Genomic DNA, 13,080 nt, shown 5'->3' on the forward strand with positions numbered 1-13,080 from the left:
TGTGTCTTAATTTAGAATAACTTAGTAGACAGAAGTTACCATAAAATAAGTACAAATAACAAGATTAGGTGTGTTTTAAAAAGGCGGTTTTCGTTTAAAGAAAATAAAGATTGATTACACCAAGGGGAGGTGAAAGTAACCGAATATTTCTTGAAAAGGTCAGAGTTCAACGTGAAAGATGGCGACCACAAAAGAAAAAGCAATTGTATTTGTTTATTTTACGTGTTTATTTGAGTCTGTGAGTATTCTGTGAATTTGGAAACTTTCTTCTCAATACTCGATCTTATGAATTATTTATTAGTCAATTTCTATATAATTTACATGTAGAGAATTTAAGTAATTGGTATATTTACGTCTTAATTGATTGAAAATTCACTTTCATCATCAAATCACGTACAAAAGTTTTACACATATGACATGTCATATTACATAAACTTACTAATTTTGTGAAATGGGTTTGGATGTTTTCGTTCTAAATTTGTGTTTTATTGAGCCTAATTCATTCATAGTGTCAGATTTATCTATAGACTTTATATCATCAGACTACAACAAATTGCATAATTACCTGTAATCTGGATTAAAAAAGTTATGGCTCTATATCTGTTTAACCAATTCTTCAGAAAGGATGAGATAAATGGACCCTCCCCTGCCTTGAGCCTGTTAACCATACTGATTTTGAAAACAAAGAATATTTTTAAAACAGTACTAAAAACAGAGACATAGATCTATATAGATCTATGTCTCTGTAAAACTTGTTTTGTTTTTTTGGGTTTTACGTCGCCCCGACACAGTATAGGTCATTTTGCGATGTTCCAGCTTTACTGGGGGAGGAAGACCTCAGGTGCCCTTCCGTGCATTATTTCAGGCACAAACGGGCACCTGAGTAGAACCACCGACCAGGGCTTCCACTAGGAATATTTTTTAGGAAGTCAGGACTTCCTTTCAAGGAATTTTGGAAGTCATGAGGTAAATTTCTGGAAGTCAGTTGTTCTTACGCATATAATTTTCATGTTTCAATGTTTGATTTATAGTATGGGATGATACAAGTAAAAGCAATTATTTTAATCACAAGATTCTGAAAATGTCATTCCTTTTAATGTTTTAAATTCAAAGTATCTTTACATGATTGTTGGGTAAATATTTTCAATAGAAGTAAGAACATTACCCTGAAAAGGACTGTATTGTTGTTATTTAAGGACAGTGGTAACCGTGACGCGGCGTGTAGAACCATTCAGTGATAACATTCAAATAATTGCTCATTGGTATAACAGAAAAAATAATATTTCCAGAAAACTTTTAATTCTTTAATCAATCATGGTACAAGTAGATTCTGAAATGTGTATGATGGGTTCTTCTTTTTCTACCTCTGGATCAGTACCATACAGCTGTTGTCTCATGTGATCAGCCTGCACAGCATTTTTGTGGTCCTTGGATTCATTGTGTTTTAAAAGGGTGGATCTCTGTAGATTTCCTGAAATAAAAAAACATGACATCCTTTAGCAGTGTTATATTTCTTATTTGTAAAAAAAATTGTTGTTTAAATATCTCTTGTGTTTAAAATTATTTACTACAGTACCGAACACAATTTCAGTGTATCAAATGAATCATAACACATTAACAACCCAAAATGGTTAAATTTAATCAGGCTTGTAAATTGAAAGTTTTATGAAAATAATTTCGAACACCGTTCTTGACCAAATTAATTTTTTTAATTACGTTTTTGAGATACGCCAAATTGCAGAAGTGAGCGTTGAGACATTTTGAGAGTGGGTAGGGAAAAAGATTTTTAAATGTAACTTTGCTTCTCATAATTAGCGAGTGAAAAAAAAATCAAATCAACATCTAAAGAAAACGTCTTTAACTTCAAAAAGGAAAAAAAATCAAAAGACAAAAACACGCTTCGCCGACTCGGCAAACTTTCGGATACATTCAAAACTTACCGATGCACACAATAATGAAATCATTTTTATCTAATTAAAGTAAAAACAGATACCTACCACAGTTTATGTCAATTAACTATCCATTATCCGTACAAAACAAACAATTAATCCAATCACTTTGTTTTCACGCTTATCAAGGTCATAAATCAACACTCTCTAATTCGTCACGTGCCAGGTGCATTCGCATAATTTCACCCATCGCTGTCATGTCAACCATTCAATTCAGGGGGTGGAGTTAAATAAATAATCCAATTGTACGCCAGGAAAGTGAGAAAAGGTCGGAAAATGGTCGTGGCGTATGTCGCGGCTTACGATTTTCGCCGTATACCTAAATTTTTGGAAGTCAGCGGTACGTCATTGATCTTAATTTTCGGCGTACAGATACGATTTTCGGGCGTAATTTACGGCCGTACGCCCGTTAACGGAAGCCCTGACCGACGTTCCGTAAGCTAGCTGGATAGCTTCCTCACATGAAAGAATCCAAAGTCCCTGTCGGGATTCGAACCCACAGCAGTCAGGGGCAATGTCTCTGTAAAAAGTCGGTTCTTTTAAACTAAGTGCTGTTAAAAAAAATATTCTTCGCTTTCAAACTCAATATCATCAAACTCGATGGTTAGTGCTATTACTGCATTTACCCAACAGTGGGACTCAAACCCTAGCTGACATATATATGTAGCCATATTATATACCCATAAATTTTCTCCCCTGTTAGGGAATAGTTCTATACTGTGACATACATTTTATTGAAATTTGTCCTTGAATTTCTTATGAGTACAGCAGGGTACAGAGAACAGTTTCCAGTTTGTGATAAATTTGCAGCTTAACCGAGACTCAAACCTAGGAATAACATTCCTTGTCTATATTGACTATTGACTAAGCTATGCAGCCACATGTATACACATTTTCTCCCCAATTAGTGAACAGTTTTATACCATGTTGTATAAACCATGACATAATGCAGTGTGTGGCAGTTGTTGGACTTCTTAATACATGTATATATGTAATGATTTATGAAGAATATTTCTAACAAGTTCAATATTTTATTTCAGGTCAGAGGTTATTACTGTGACAATGACAAGTAAGTACATGTATAACAGATATCTCTACAGGCCAATAAGTTACATGTAAATAACAGTTATCTCTACAGGGCAATAAGTTACATGTAAATAACAGATATTTCTACAGGCCAATAAGTTACATGTAAATAACAGATATCTCTACAGGGCAATAAGTTACATGTATAACAGATATCTCTACAGGGCAATAAGTTACATGTATAACAGATATCTCTACAGGCCAATAAGTTACATGTATAACAGATATCTCTACAGGCCAATAAGTACATGTATAACAGATATCTCTACAGGCCAATAAGTACATGTATAACAGATATCTCTACAGGGCAATAAGTTACATGTATAACAGATATCTCTACAGGGCAATAAGTACATGTATAACAGATATCTCTACAGGGCAATAAGTTACATGTATAACAGATATCTCTACAGGGCAATAAGTACATGTATAACAGATATCTCTACAGGCCAATAAGTACATGTATAACAGATATCTCTACAGACCAATAAGTACATGTATAACAGATATCTCTACAGGCCAATAAGTACATGTATAACAGATATCTCTACAGGCCAATAAGTTACATGTATAACAGATATCTCTACAGGCCAATAAGTTACATATATAACAGATATCTCTACAGGCCAATAAGTACATGTATAACAGATATCTCTACAGACCAATAAGTACATGTATAACAGATATCTCTACAGGCCAATAAGTACATGTATAACAGATATCTCTACAGGCCAATAAGTACATGTATAACAGATATCTCTACAGGCCAATAAGTTACATGTATAACAGATATCTCTACAGGCCAATAAGTTACATATATAACAGATATCTCTACAGGCCAATAAGTACATGTATAACAGATATCTCTACAGGCCAATAAGTACATATATAACAGATATCTCTACAGGCCAATAAGTACATGTATAACAGATATCTCTACAGGCCAATAAGTACATGTAAATAACAGATATCTCTACAGGCCAATAAGTTACATGTATAACAGATATCTCTACAGACCAATAAGTTACATGTATAACAGATATCTCTACAGGGCAATGAGTTACAAATTATTTAAGTCATGAAATTAGGATCATTGGGAGTAATGAGTCAAAATAACAGCCTAGTTATGAAATTTACAACCTTAGATTTTTATACCACCTGATGCGTTACATCTAGATTTCGAATTGGCCCTCTGTCTGTCTTCCAGGCCATAACTAATGGATAGATTTGGAATAATTTTCATAAATATGAATGTAGCATATTGAGATGATGTGTCTCTTGCAATGTTTCATAGAAAGTTTTTTGTCTGAAATCATTCTTAAGACCAAAACTTAGACAATTTTGTGTTTCAAAGAAAATGTCCTAACTTGTTACTCCTATGTTATGACTCTTAATTTCTAAATAGAAATTCTGATCCATGGGAATTTGCACATTGTGAATATTAAGAGGGTCTGTCATTGTATTTCTTAACTTTTCTCAGAAGAATGCATTTATTTATAGTCTACAGTATCTGAAAATGTTTAATGAAATGGTCTTAAGTTTATTTCCTAGGGCTTAGAATACACTTAGGACTATGAAATGCAATTTTCTTAAAGATTCATGGATCATGATGGTCATGTATGCCTTTAAATTTATGGTAAAAAAGTCTGTCTTTCTTTGATGGATTTCAAAAGAACTTGGCATTAATAGGTTTGAGATGATTAGGATGATACTAACTTTATTCTTCTGTTTATATTTCTTTAACAGAGTTCTTAAAGTGTATAAGCATGATTGGTGTTTAGGATCTGAATTTAACAAAGCTTTTTTTGCTTAGTGCCAGAAAGGGTAGTTAGATCTCTATTCAATTTAAAATTGAATCACTTAATACCTATATAATTATACAAGAATATTTTCATTTTTGATTCATATACTATTACAGATGCCTAGAAGAAGAATTTTGTTGTGGAGAAAACATATGTTGTGTATCATATAAAGTTTGGGAGTTGTGGTATTTTTGGTAAGTACAATGTATATTGATATACTTCATAGCATGTGTTTTCCACAGGTCAATCTGCCAAGCAATCCTGTTGATCACGCATTTTCTTCTTTAATAGTGAACCATCCTATAATCAAGTTTAACATATTTCCCAGCTATACTGAATTTTGTTTATAAATTTCTAATGTTTACTGAGAACAGTAAGCAATGCTTTGGAGCTCTGAAATGTCAGTCTTGAGTGCGGCAAATAATTTATTTCACATTGTAAAAAATATTAATGCTGGCCTTGATTCGAACCAGGGTACTTAGTAATGCTATTCTGCAGATACCCACTGAGCTGAGCTAGCCGACAGCTTACATATTTTCTCTCCTTTAAATGGACAGTTCTATACTATTACTTACAGTTATCATAGAATGTGTATGTCCTGCATTACAGTTCTTACAGAATTTGTGTGAAGTTAAGCTGTGAAAGCTATTATACATATTCATAATTTATACATGTGCTGAATTGTAGATAAAAATTGTAAAAAATCTCTGTTGCACTTAGTGTTATGCCTCAAGACTAGGTAAATAAATTTTCAAAAAAGAAAAATACATGTATATTTATAGTTTACAAAAATGTATAAATGTTTACAATTCATGTGTAACTTTGATTCAATGATTGTGTAATGCAAAATATGACACAATTTACTATTTTTATCACCAAAAGTCTATACAGTTGTTTGTAAGGAATAATAGAAGGTTGTGCATTTTTTAACCTCATATTGGTAATTTTTGTGGACAGTGATTTTACGTGACTTATGTTACAAGGTTAAATCACTTTATTTGTTTTGCCTGGCAACATTTTAATTCATTAGCACAATTTCTTAGGTTGTACATGTATAAAAATTAACACATATCGTTCAGAGTGTTGCTTTACAAGACCAGTCCTGTGTCACATATTAATTTGATATTTCAGGTGTGGTATATTGTTTTGTTTGTTTTTACTGTCAATGTGTGCCTGTTTCTGGAGGCAGCGTCAACGAGCATACTGGGTATTTCATTCTCCGACTCCATACCGTCCATTGAACCCAGAGGATAAATCTTCATACAATGTATGTCTTTTATTTTTGATTTTGATCATATTATTAGTTATAAATTATTAGCTATAAAGATTTTTGACAGGTTATATGGCTCTAAATAAACTGTTAACTGTTGTTTGCATAAAGAGGCTTGGATGATATTGCAAATGACCATTTATATATGGTCATGTAACATGTCAAGGATCTTTATAACCAATTTATAAAACCGCTAACTTCCTTTATTTTAGAAAAAAAAAAGATACATATTCTTCATAAATTGACAGCGGCTGTGTGTTTAGTTTATATAAACTTCACAATCATCCATTGAAAAGCAATGTTAAAAACTGGTAGTGATATAATGTTAGCTGATAACAAAATTTAAAGTAAGGAATTGGAGTAGCAAGTAGCATAATTATTTTTTAATACAGTCAAACTTGTACTAATAGTCACCTCTTTCCGGCAGTCACCTGACCTGAGTGGCTCTTTCGTGATGCCCCAACGGAAATCATTCTTTTTCATACATCTGTTCAGTGCTCATTTGCTGTCAACAGTTACCTAAAATGCTTCCTGAATCTTAAATTTGGCTGTCTTAAAGGGTCAGCGGGCCAGCGAGGTGAAACAGCAAGACAATCTGCTACAAACTTTTCAAAGATGACATGCAACACATTAATAAAAGCTACTTGCTACGCGCCAGATATTAACATAAACCACAAACTTTCAAAATTGCTCATCTTTTTTCTCAAGTTTATTTTTCTTGAAATATTTTGGCCCATCTAGAGGCATGCAGCTTTAATGTTTGCATATCAGTTTTGGAAGAGGTAAAATCACTTCAGAAATTTGAGGGAGTCCTATGACAGATTGTCCAATTTTACATTTTAATTGTATTTTACAAAACAATATCATTATCATGTGGGGAAAAAATACATGTTTTATTTGGGATACCAAAGTGTGTTCTGTCAGAGATATTACAAAATACATTGATACTTTCACAATCTAATGTAAAGGTCAAAATCAAGGTCATGAACGAGGACAATAGATAAAGCTGGCAGGGAAATGAAATTTGTGTTTTAAAGTGATATGTAAACAATCAAGATAGATTAAACAAACATGGAGATAGGGCAATATGTTTTCATCTTGAAATAATGTAGGACACAGCACAGTTTTATAGATGGATTTAAGTATTTACAAAAAAAGAAAGTGGTACAAATGTATTATATGTAACTGTTAAAATGTTGAAATGTTTAATATAGTGTTTTGAAAAGGACATGCTCTTTTATGAAGGTAATTGAATGAGTGAGATTTCTTACACAGAGACTTAAAAAACAAAATACTAATATAACAACAACAACAAAATAGGTTCACTTGCCATTAATTCCTGAGGGTCATTTTGACTAAGTTTTTACCGATTACAAGGTCAAATCCCAATGATTTAACATTTGACCCTCCAGTTAAAATCCTGAGGGTCAAATCAGGCCTTTTGGAAATTTGAAGGGTCAAAGAGTCATTTCAGGGGTCAAATGGACACCGTGTTACAGGCCATAATCCATTGAATAGGACATTATTGGGGAAAAGAATAGAAGAAAAACAATCTAAAATACATGTATACTAAGAACAATGTCATTTTGAAGAAATGGGTACATAATATAATAGTCAATATTTTTTTTCTTATCCCGGTTGCTTGCCACAACAACAATATTCAGCTAATATTGTGGTCACTGTCTAATTTAAGTGTGGAGGGAGTGTCCCTTAAATTATTTCAGGTTCAAGGAACTTTTGAACACCCAAAAGGTAGCTGTATTTGTTCTTCAGTTAAAAGAAATATTAAGTAAAAATTAGATCTGAAGCTAAGGGGCAATACAGTGACTTTAATCTTCAAATCTAGGAGGCACGTCATGAAAACAATACTAAATTACTTGTATGAAACTAAACAGTATCAGTATACATGAATAGTAGCTACAATACTCCAAAATGTAAAGTTCATATTGTCAGATTTTTAATGAAGTGAATGATACTCTATACAGGAAGCCTTTCACTGCCAGAGAGATGGAACTCGGAGGTTAGCCAAAATCAACTTTCCTGTTTCTACGCCATATGATCTAAATTGTGTTGGTGCGCCATAAACAAACAAATTGAAAGTTATAAGTCATAAGTGCCTACTTGCCACTCAAATCATGCCTAGTAAAAGTTAAAAGTCGAAATGTGTCTTTTAAATGTTTCAACATTGCTTTGCATTTGGATTCAACTTTGACAGGATGCCCTTTTGCCATTGGATACATATCAATGTTTACTTGATTTCTCTTCATCAGAATATTTCAAATTTTCCATTTCCATTTTTTTCAGCCTGTACATGGTGATCCATACAACACAAAAGATAGGTCACTGTCTCCTACATTTTACAGTCCCTCTTCCACACAGCCATCTTGGTATGCCCCTCATCCAGCTGGCAACACGCCAACACAGCCCTACACAGACACAGAACAACTTTATGATACAGGACATGGCCGGAAACCAGACTACTGAGAGAATTAGATACCAGTCTATACAGTTGCATTGTGGGTACTGTCAAAAACAGGAAGCTACAAATTTAGATCTTGAAAAGTTTATGGTTTGAACTGAGGATCGGGTCCAAATATTTTCAAATGATAATCATCGATTGATATTTTGAAAAAAATAATATTCAAATTAATTCAAATTGTAGTCTGTTTAGAGAAATTGTTTAACTGAAAAAGTTCATTGTATTAGATTATAAAGAAGTTCTTCGTAAATGCTAATGATTACCTGACTTTGTTTCATAAATTGGCATAGATGATAAGACATAGCAAGATACTTCTAACAAGTGTAATGGATTACAAGCATGTTACATGTTTAAGAAAACTAAAGAAAATAGCACTGAACATGCACTAAGGTGTCTTAAAGGAAGCAAAATGTGAACAAAGTAGTATTTTGACTTCAATACAAAATACTAATTCACTATAATTATACAAAAGATAGTTCATCTATAAGTAATTTTTGGAAACTATAACAAGATACGAAAATTAAACATTTGATAGCATATCTGAGGCACAATAGGCCTTATTATATACACCAAGAGTGTGTGACAATTTTTTTTTTAAATGTTATATTTATCAACTATTTAGAGAATCAGTTTTGTGATGAAGTTAATCATCTTTGGACCCTAAGTCTGTGTTGTAAGTGAATGAAAGAAAATCTCCTTAGAATCATTGTATATCTATATGGTAAAACGAGAATACACATAGTATTTTAATAATATAATTTGTACATAAATTTATGATCTTTTGTTGGTCACTTTCATGTATTTAGATATACAATTAAGTTGAATAATTTGATGATGATGATAATATAAATGCTCTGATGAATGAGAAAGCAAAGAAAAAAAAATATTAAAAAAGAAATAACTTAAACATATTAAGGCTATTGCTTTTAGAAAAGGAAGGCCAATAAATATAACAACTTTTTAATTTTAACAAATTTTTTTGTTATACAAACAAAACACCAAAAATGTTGATTTTTTAAAGGTTATATTGAAGATTGTTTTGAAGTTATATTAAAAATTTAAGGTTATATTGAAGATTGTTTTGAGGTTAGATGGATAACTGTTTTAAGGTTATATTGAAAATTGTTTTTAGGTTATTTTGAAGATTGTTTTGAGGTTATATTGCATAAAAATGGTGAAGTTTTGCCTGAAATGAGATCTTAAAACTGTAAGCCTACTGGCAGCAACAGATTCTACCCATGTGACCTGTGCAGACCAACATCAGTCAGCACATCCATGCATTGCCGTCTGGATGTCCCATGGTCTGCACTGTTCAATATTCAGTCAGTATATATTTTGAAATTTTCGTGAAAAAAAAAAGATGAATGTTTATGTCCAGATTGAAAGATGGACAAGTCCATTTAAGATATTTAAAGTGTTAAGGATTAATAATTTAATTTACCCGGTAGTTTATATTATATGCAAAGTAGACAATTGTCTGAAAGTCAGAAATAATTAGAAAGAAAGTTTTAAATGATCTCATGAAATCTTATAAAATGTTAATTTCATTTGGTCTGATTTTTGTTTTATGTGCTTTCTTTTTGATAATCTCATTGTCTGTGATGTGCAGTAATTCATTGACAAATAATAAGCAGCCTAATAGGCTGCTTATTCTGGTATGTTGTTAGCTTTGGGGATATTATTTGAATTTGCTAATTTGATGAGATATTGAGAAAAATTCAGATGTCATTAATATTATACAAACGTACATGTAGTCTGTGAAAAGGTACTTAATTTGTTTTTTCAATAAAGATGTTGTAATATGGTAAAGTTCATTTGGGTAGAAACAGTCATTCAGAACAAAATCCTCACATTATTTTTTTTTTTTACAAAAAATATGTCAAGAATTCACCACATATAAAAAGAGGGACTAAAAGTTTTCAAATTTTTTATTAAAGAACCAGTTTCAAATACTCATTCCTGATTGGTTGCTTTAGAAAAACACACTAATCTCAGCCTTCTGATTGGTTGACTTTGTAAATTACTAGGAAATTGTACAAGTCACAAAGGCACATTTAAGGTCCCTATTTTTACTTCTATAAAGTTACATAATATTTTTATTTACTTTTGTGTTTTGCAACAGACAGCCTTAAGTCGTAATATAGGCTAGAATGGGAATTTATAAATGTGGGTTTTTAATATCATATTGCTGTTAATTAATGAGCTATGTTTAGTTTTTAAAAAAAATTGCAAGCAACATACAGTTTTGGGTCATGGTAGTAATATAAATATATTTTGTAAATATTTATTTCTGTTATTGCTTCCATTTTGTCTGTTTTAATGTTTGAAAAATTTTGCTTTATTTAATGACATGATGATGAAGTTGTCCTATCATTCTTTATATGGCTAAATAACGTATATTGTGAATGTTTAGATGAAATTCTCATTCTTAAAGGCACATTATGCCTCAGAAATGAATATAATTTTCCTTCTTTAGAAAGGACAAACATAAGTTAATTATGTTTAAATTATAGTTTTCATATGTTTAAGTAATAGTTTTCGGGCATGTTAGAGGCATATTACCTGTTAAAAGTAGCACTGAATATGAAATTATTTGTCATGAAAGTAGCAAAATGTAAACCCTTCCATACACAATACTAAATCACTATAAATGTACTACTTCCCAGAAAAAAGGAGTGAAAAATGATTCAGCTAATTGGCAAATCGGTAAGCTTTTGGAAACTATGACAGGACACCAAAATATAAAAAGCTTTTTAGAATTGAAATATAGGTATTTCTGGGACAAAATGGGCCTTTAAATGTAATGGCTTTTAAATAAGATATTGTTTTGAAAATTTAATTATTTTAAACATTTTTACACTTTTTTAATTATACAGTGTTCCACATTGCTTAACATTTCAAACTTTGCTTCTAGTTAAAAATGATTTTCTTTTTCATAGTTGGAATCATGGTTTATAAATTTTTTATGTATCTAGAGTTAAGGACCTTTGTTTATACATAATCATTAACATTGAATTGTTTCCATTGTTTTTGTTTCAAGTTTACAAGCAGCTGGACTGTGTCTACCTAATTCACCTCTGGTTTACAGATATCTATTTTTGTCCTGCATTTTTTTATGCCCCCACAATGTGGGAGCATATAGCGTTGCACTTGTCCATCCGTCCGTACGTCTGTCCGTCCGTCCGTCCCAAAATCTTGTGAACGCAACTCCTCTTAAACCGGATGGCAGATTTTGCTTAAACTTACAGGGATGAACAACCGTAATGTGTAGATGGTAGTAAAGGAAGGAATTTTCGCTGCGACGAAATTTAATAGAATTATGGCCCTTTGTTGATTTTTTCACTATATACTATGTAGAAATTTTGTGAACGCAACTCCCCTTAAACCGGATGACAGATTTTGCTTAAACTTCCAGGCATTAACAACCTTAATGTGTAGATGGTAGTAAAGGAAGGAATTTTTGCTGCGACCAAATTTAACAGAATTATGGCCCTTTGTTGATTTTTTCACTATATACTATGTAGAAATTTTGTGAACGCAACTCCTCTTTAACCGGATGGCAGATTTTGCTTAAACTTTCAGGGATGAACAACCTTAATGTGTAAATGGTAGTAAAGGAAGGAATTTTTGCTGCAACAAAATTTAACAGAATTATGGCCCTTTGTTGATTTTTTCACTATATACTATGTAGAAATTTTGTGAACGCAACTCCTCTTTAACCGGATGGCAGATTTTGCTTAAACTTTCAGGGATGAACAACCTTAATGTGTAAATGGTAGTAAAGGAAGGAATTTTTGCTGCAACAAAATTTAACAGAATTATGGCCCTTTGTTGATTTTTTCACTATATACCATGTAGAAATTTTGTGAACGCAACTACTCTTAAACCGGATGGTAGATTTTGCTTGAACTTCCAGGGATGAACAACCTTAATGTGTAAATGGCCGTAAAGGAAGGAATTTTTGCTGCAACCAAATTTAACAGAATTATGGGCCTTTGTTGAGTTTTTCACTTTATACCATATATATGTTGTCAGTGGGGGCATCCGTGTCCTTTGGACACAGTTCTAGTTTTATAAAATTTAATGTAACAAAATTTAGAGTTAATATTTATCAAGGGCATTAGAATTAACATACAGCTAATTTTATTGCTAATTTGAAGGATCTGAAATTAATGGTGATTCTTAATTGTGTCCATCCACAGTTTCATGTCTTATCTAGATCTTGACTGCATGATTGAGTGAATATTTTCAGGATTATTCCTGAATTTAGGATTTTCAGAAACTCTTTAAGTCCTCATTTTCAATGTAAAACTATATAAGAAATGCTAAATTTAGAATTTTTAGGATATTCACTGAATTTTAGGCTTTAAAAAAATTAAACAGTATACTAGTATTTCTATATTTTAATGTCAACTTTATTTGCTATGACAAAAAAACAAAAAACAACAACAACAAAAATTTCTGACAGTTATCCCAAGTGTCAGGAATTTCTCT

At 31.8% G+C, this 13,080-nt stretch overlaps 1 protein-coding gene and 1 long non-coding RNA gene across 2 annotated transcripts; one reads left to right on the forward strand and one right to left on the reverse strand.

Annotated features, from left to right (window-relative positions):
* The first annotated feature begins 39 nt into the window (after positions 1-39).
* LOC132757901 (WW domain binding protein VOPP1-like) lies at positions 40-11,698 on the forward strand. Its single transcript, XM_060749395.1, has 5 exons — positions 40-238; positions 2,990-3,018; positions 4,954-5,031; positions 5,969-6,104; positions 8,412-11,698. Exons 1-5 carry the CDS (start codon positions 179-181, stop codon positions 8,589-8,591), a joined length of 483 nt encoding a protein of 160 aa, XP_060605378.1. The 5' UTR covers positions 40-178; the 3' UTR covers positions 8,592-11,698.
* Positions 1,291-2,367, reverse strand: LOC132757904 (uncharacterized). The gene is made up of 2 exons (XR_009629515.1): positions 1,998-2,367; positions 1,291-1,471 (listed from the first exon to the last, which is right to left on the reverse strand). It is a non-coding gene; the product is annotated as an uncharacterized LOC132757904 (long non-coding RNA).
* Positions 11,699-13,080: the final 1,382 nt, after the last annotated feature.

The sequence above is a fragment of the Ruditapes philippinarum genome, unplaced genomic scaffold, assembly GCF_026571515.1.
Source record: "Ruditapes philippinarum isolate M1 unplaced genomic scaffold, ASM2657151v2 ctg3894_1_1_1_1, whole genome shotgun sequence".
Lineage (NCBI taxonomy): Eukaryota > Metazoa > Mollusca > Bivalvia > Venerida > Veneridae > Ruditapes > Ruditapes philippinarum.

Coding starts and splice junctions, on each gene's coding strand:
- LOC132757901 (XM_060749395.1), top strand. CDS start 179: ATGGCGACCACAAAAGAAAAAGCAATTGTATTTGTTTATTTTACGTGT. Junction 3,019..4,953: donor TATTACTGTGACAATGACAA/GTAAGTACATGT, acceptor ATACTATTACAG/ATGCCTAGAAGAAGAATTTT. Junction 5,032..5,968: donor TGGGAGTTGTGGTATTTTTG/GTAAGTACAATG, acceptor TTGATATTTCAG/GTGTGGTATATTGTTTTGTT.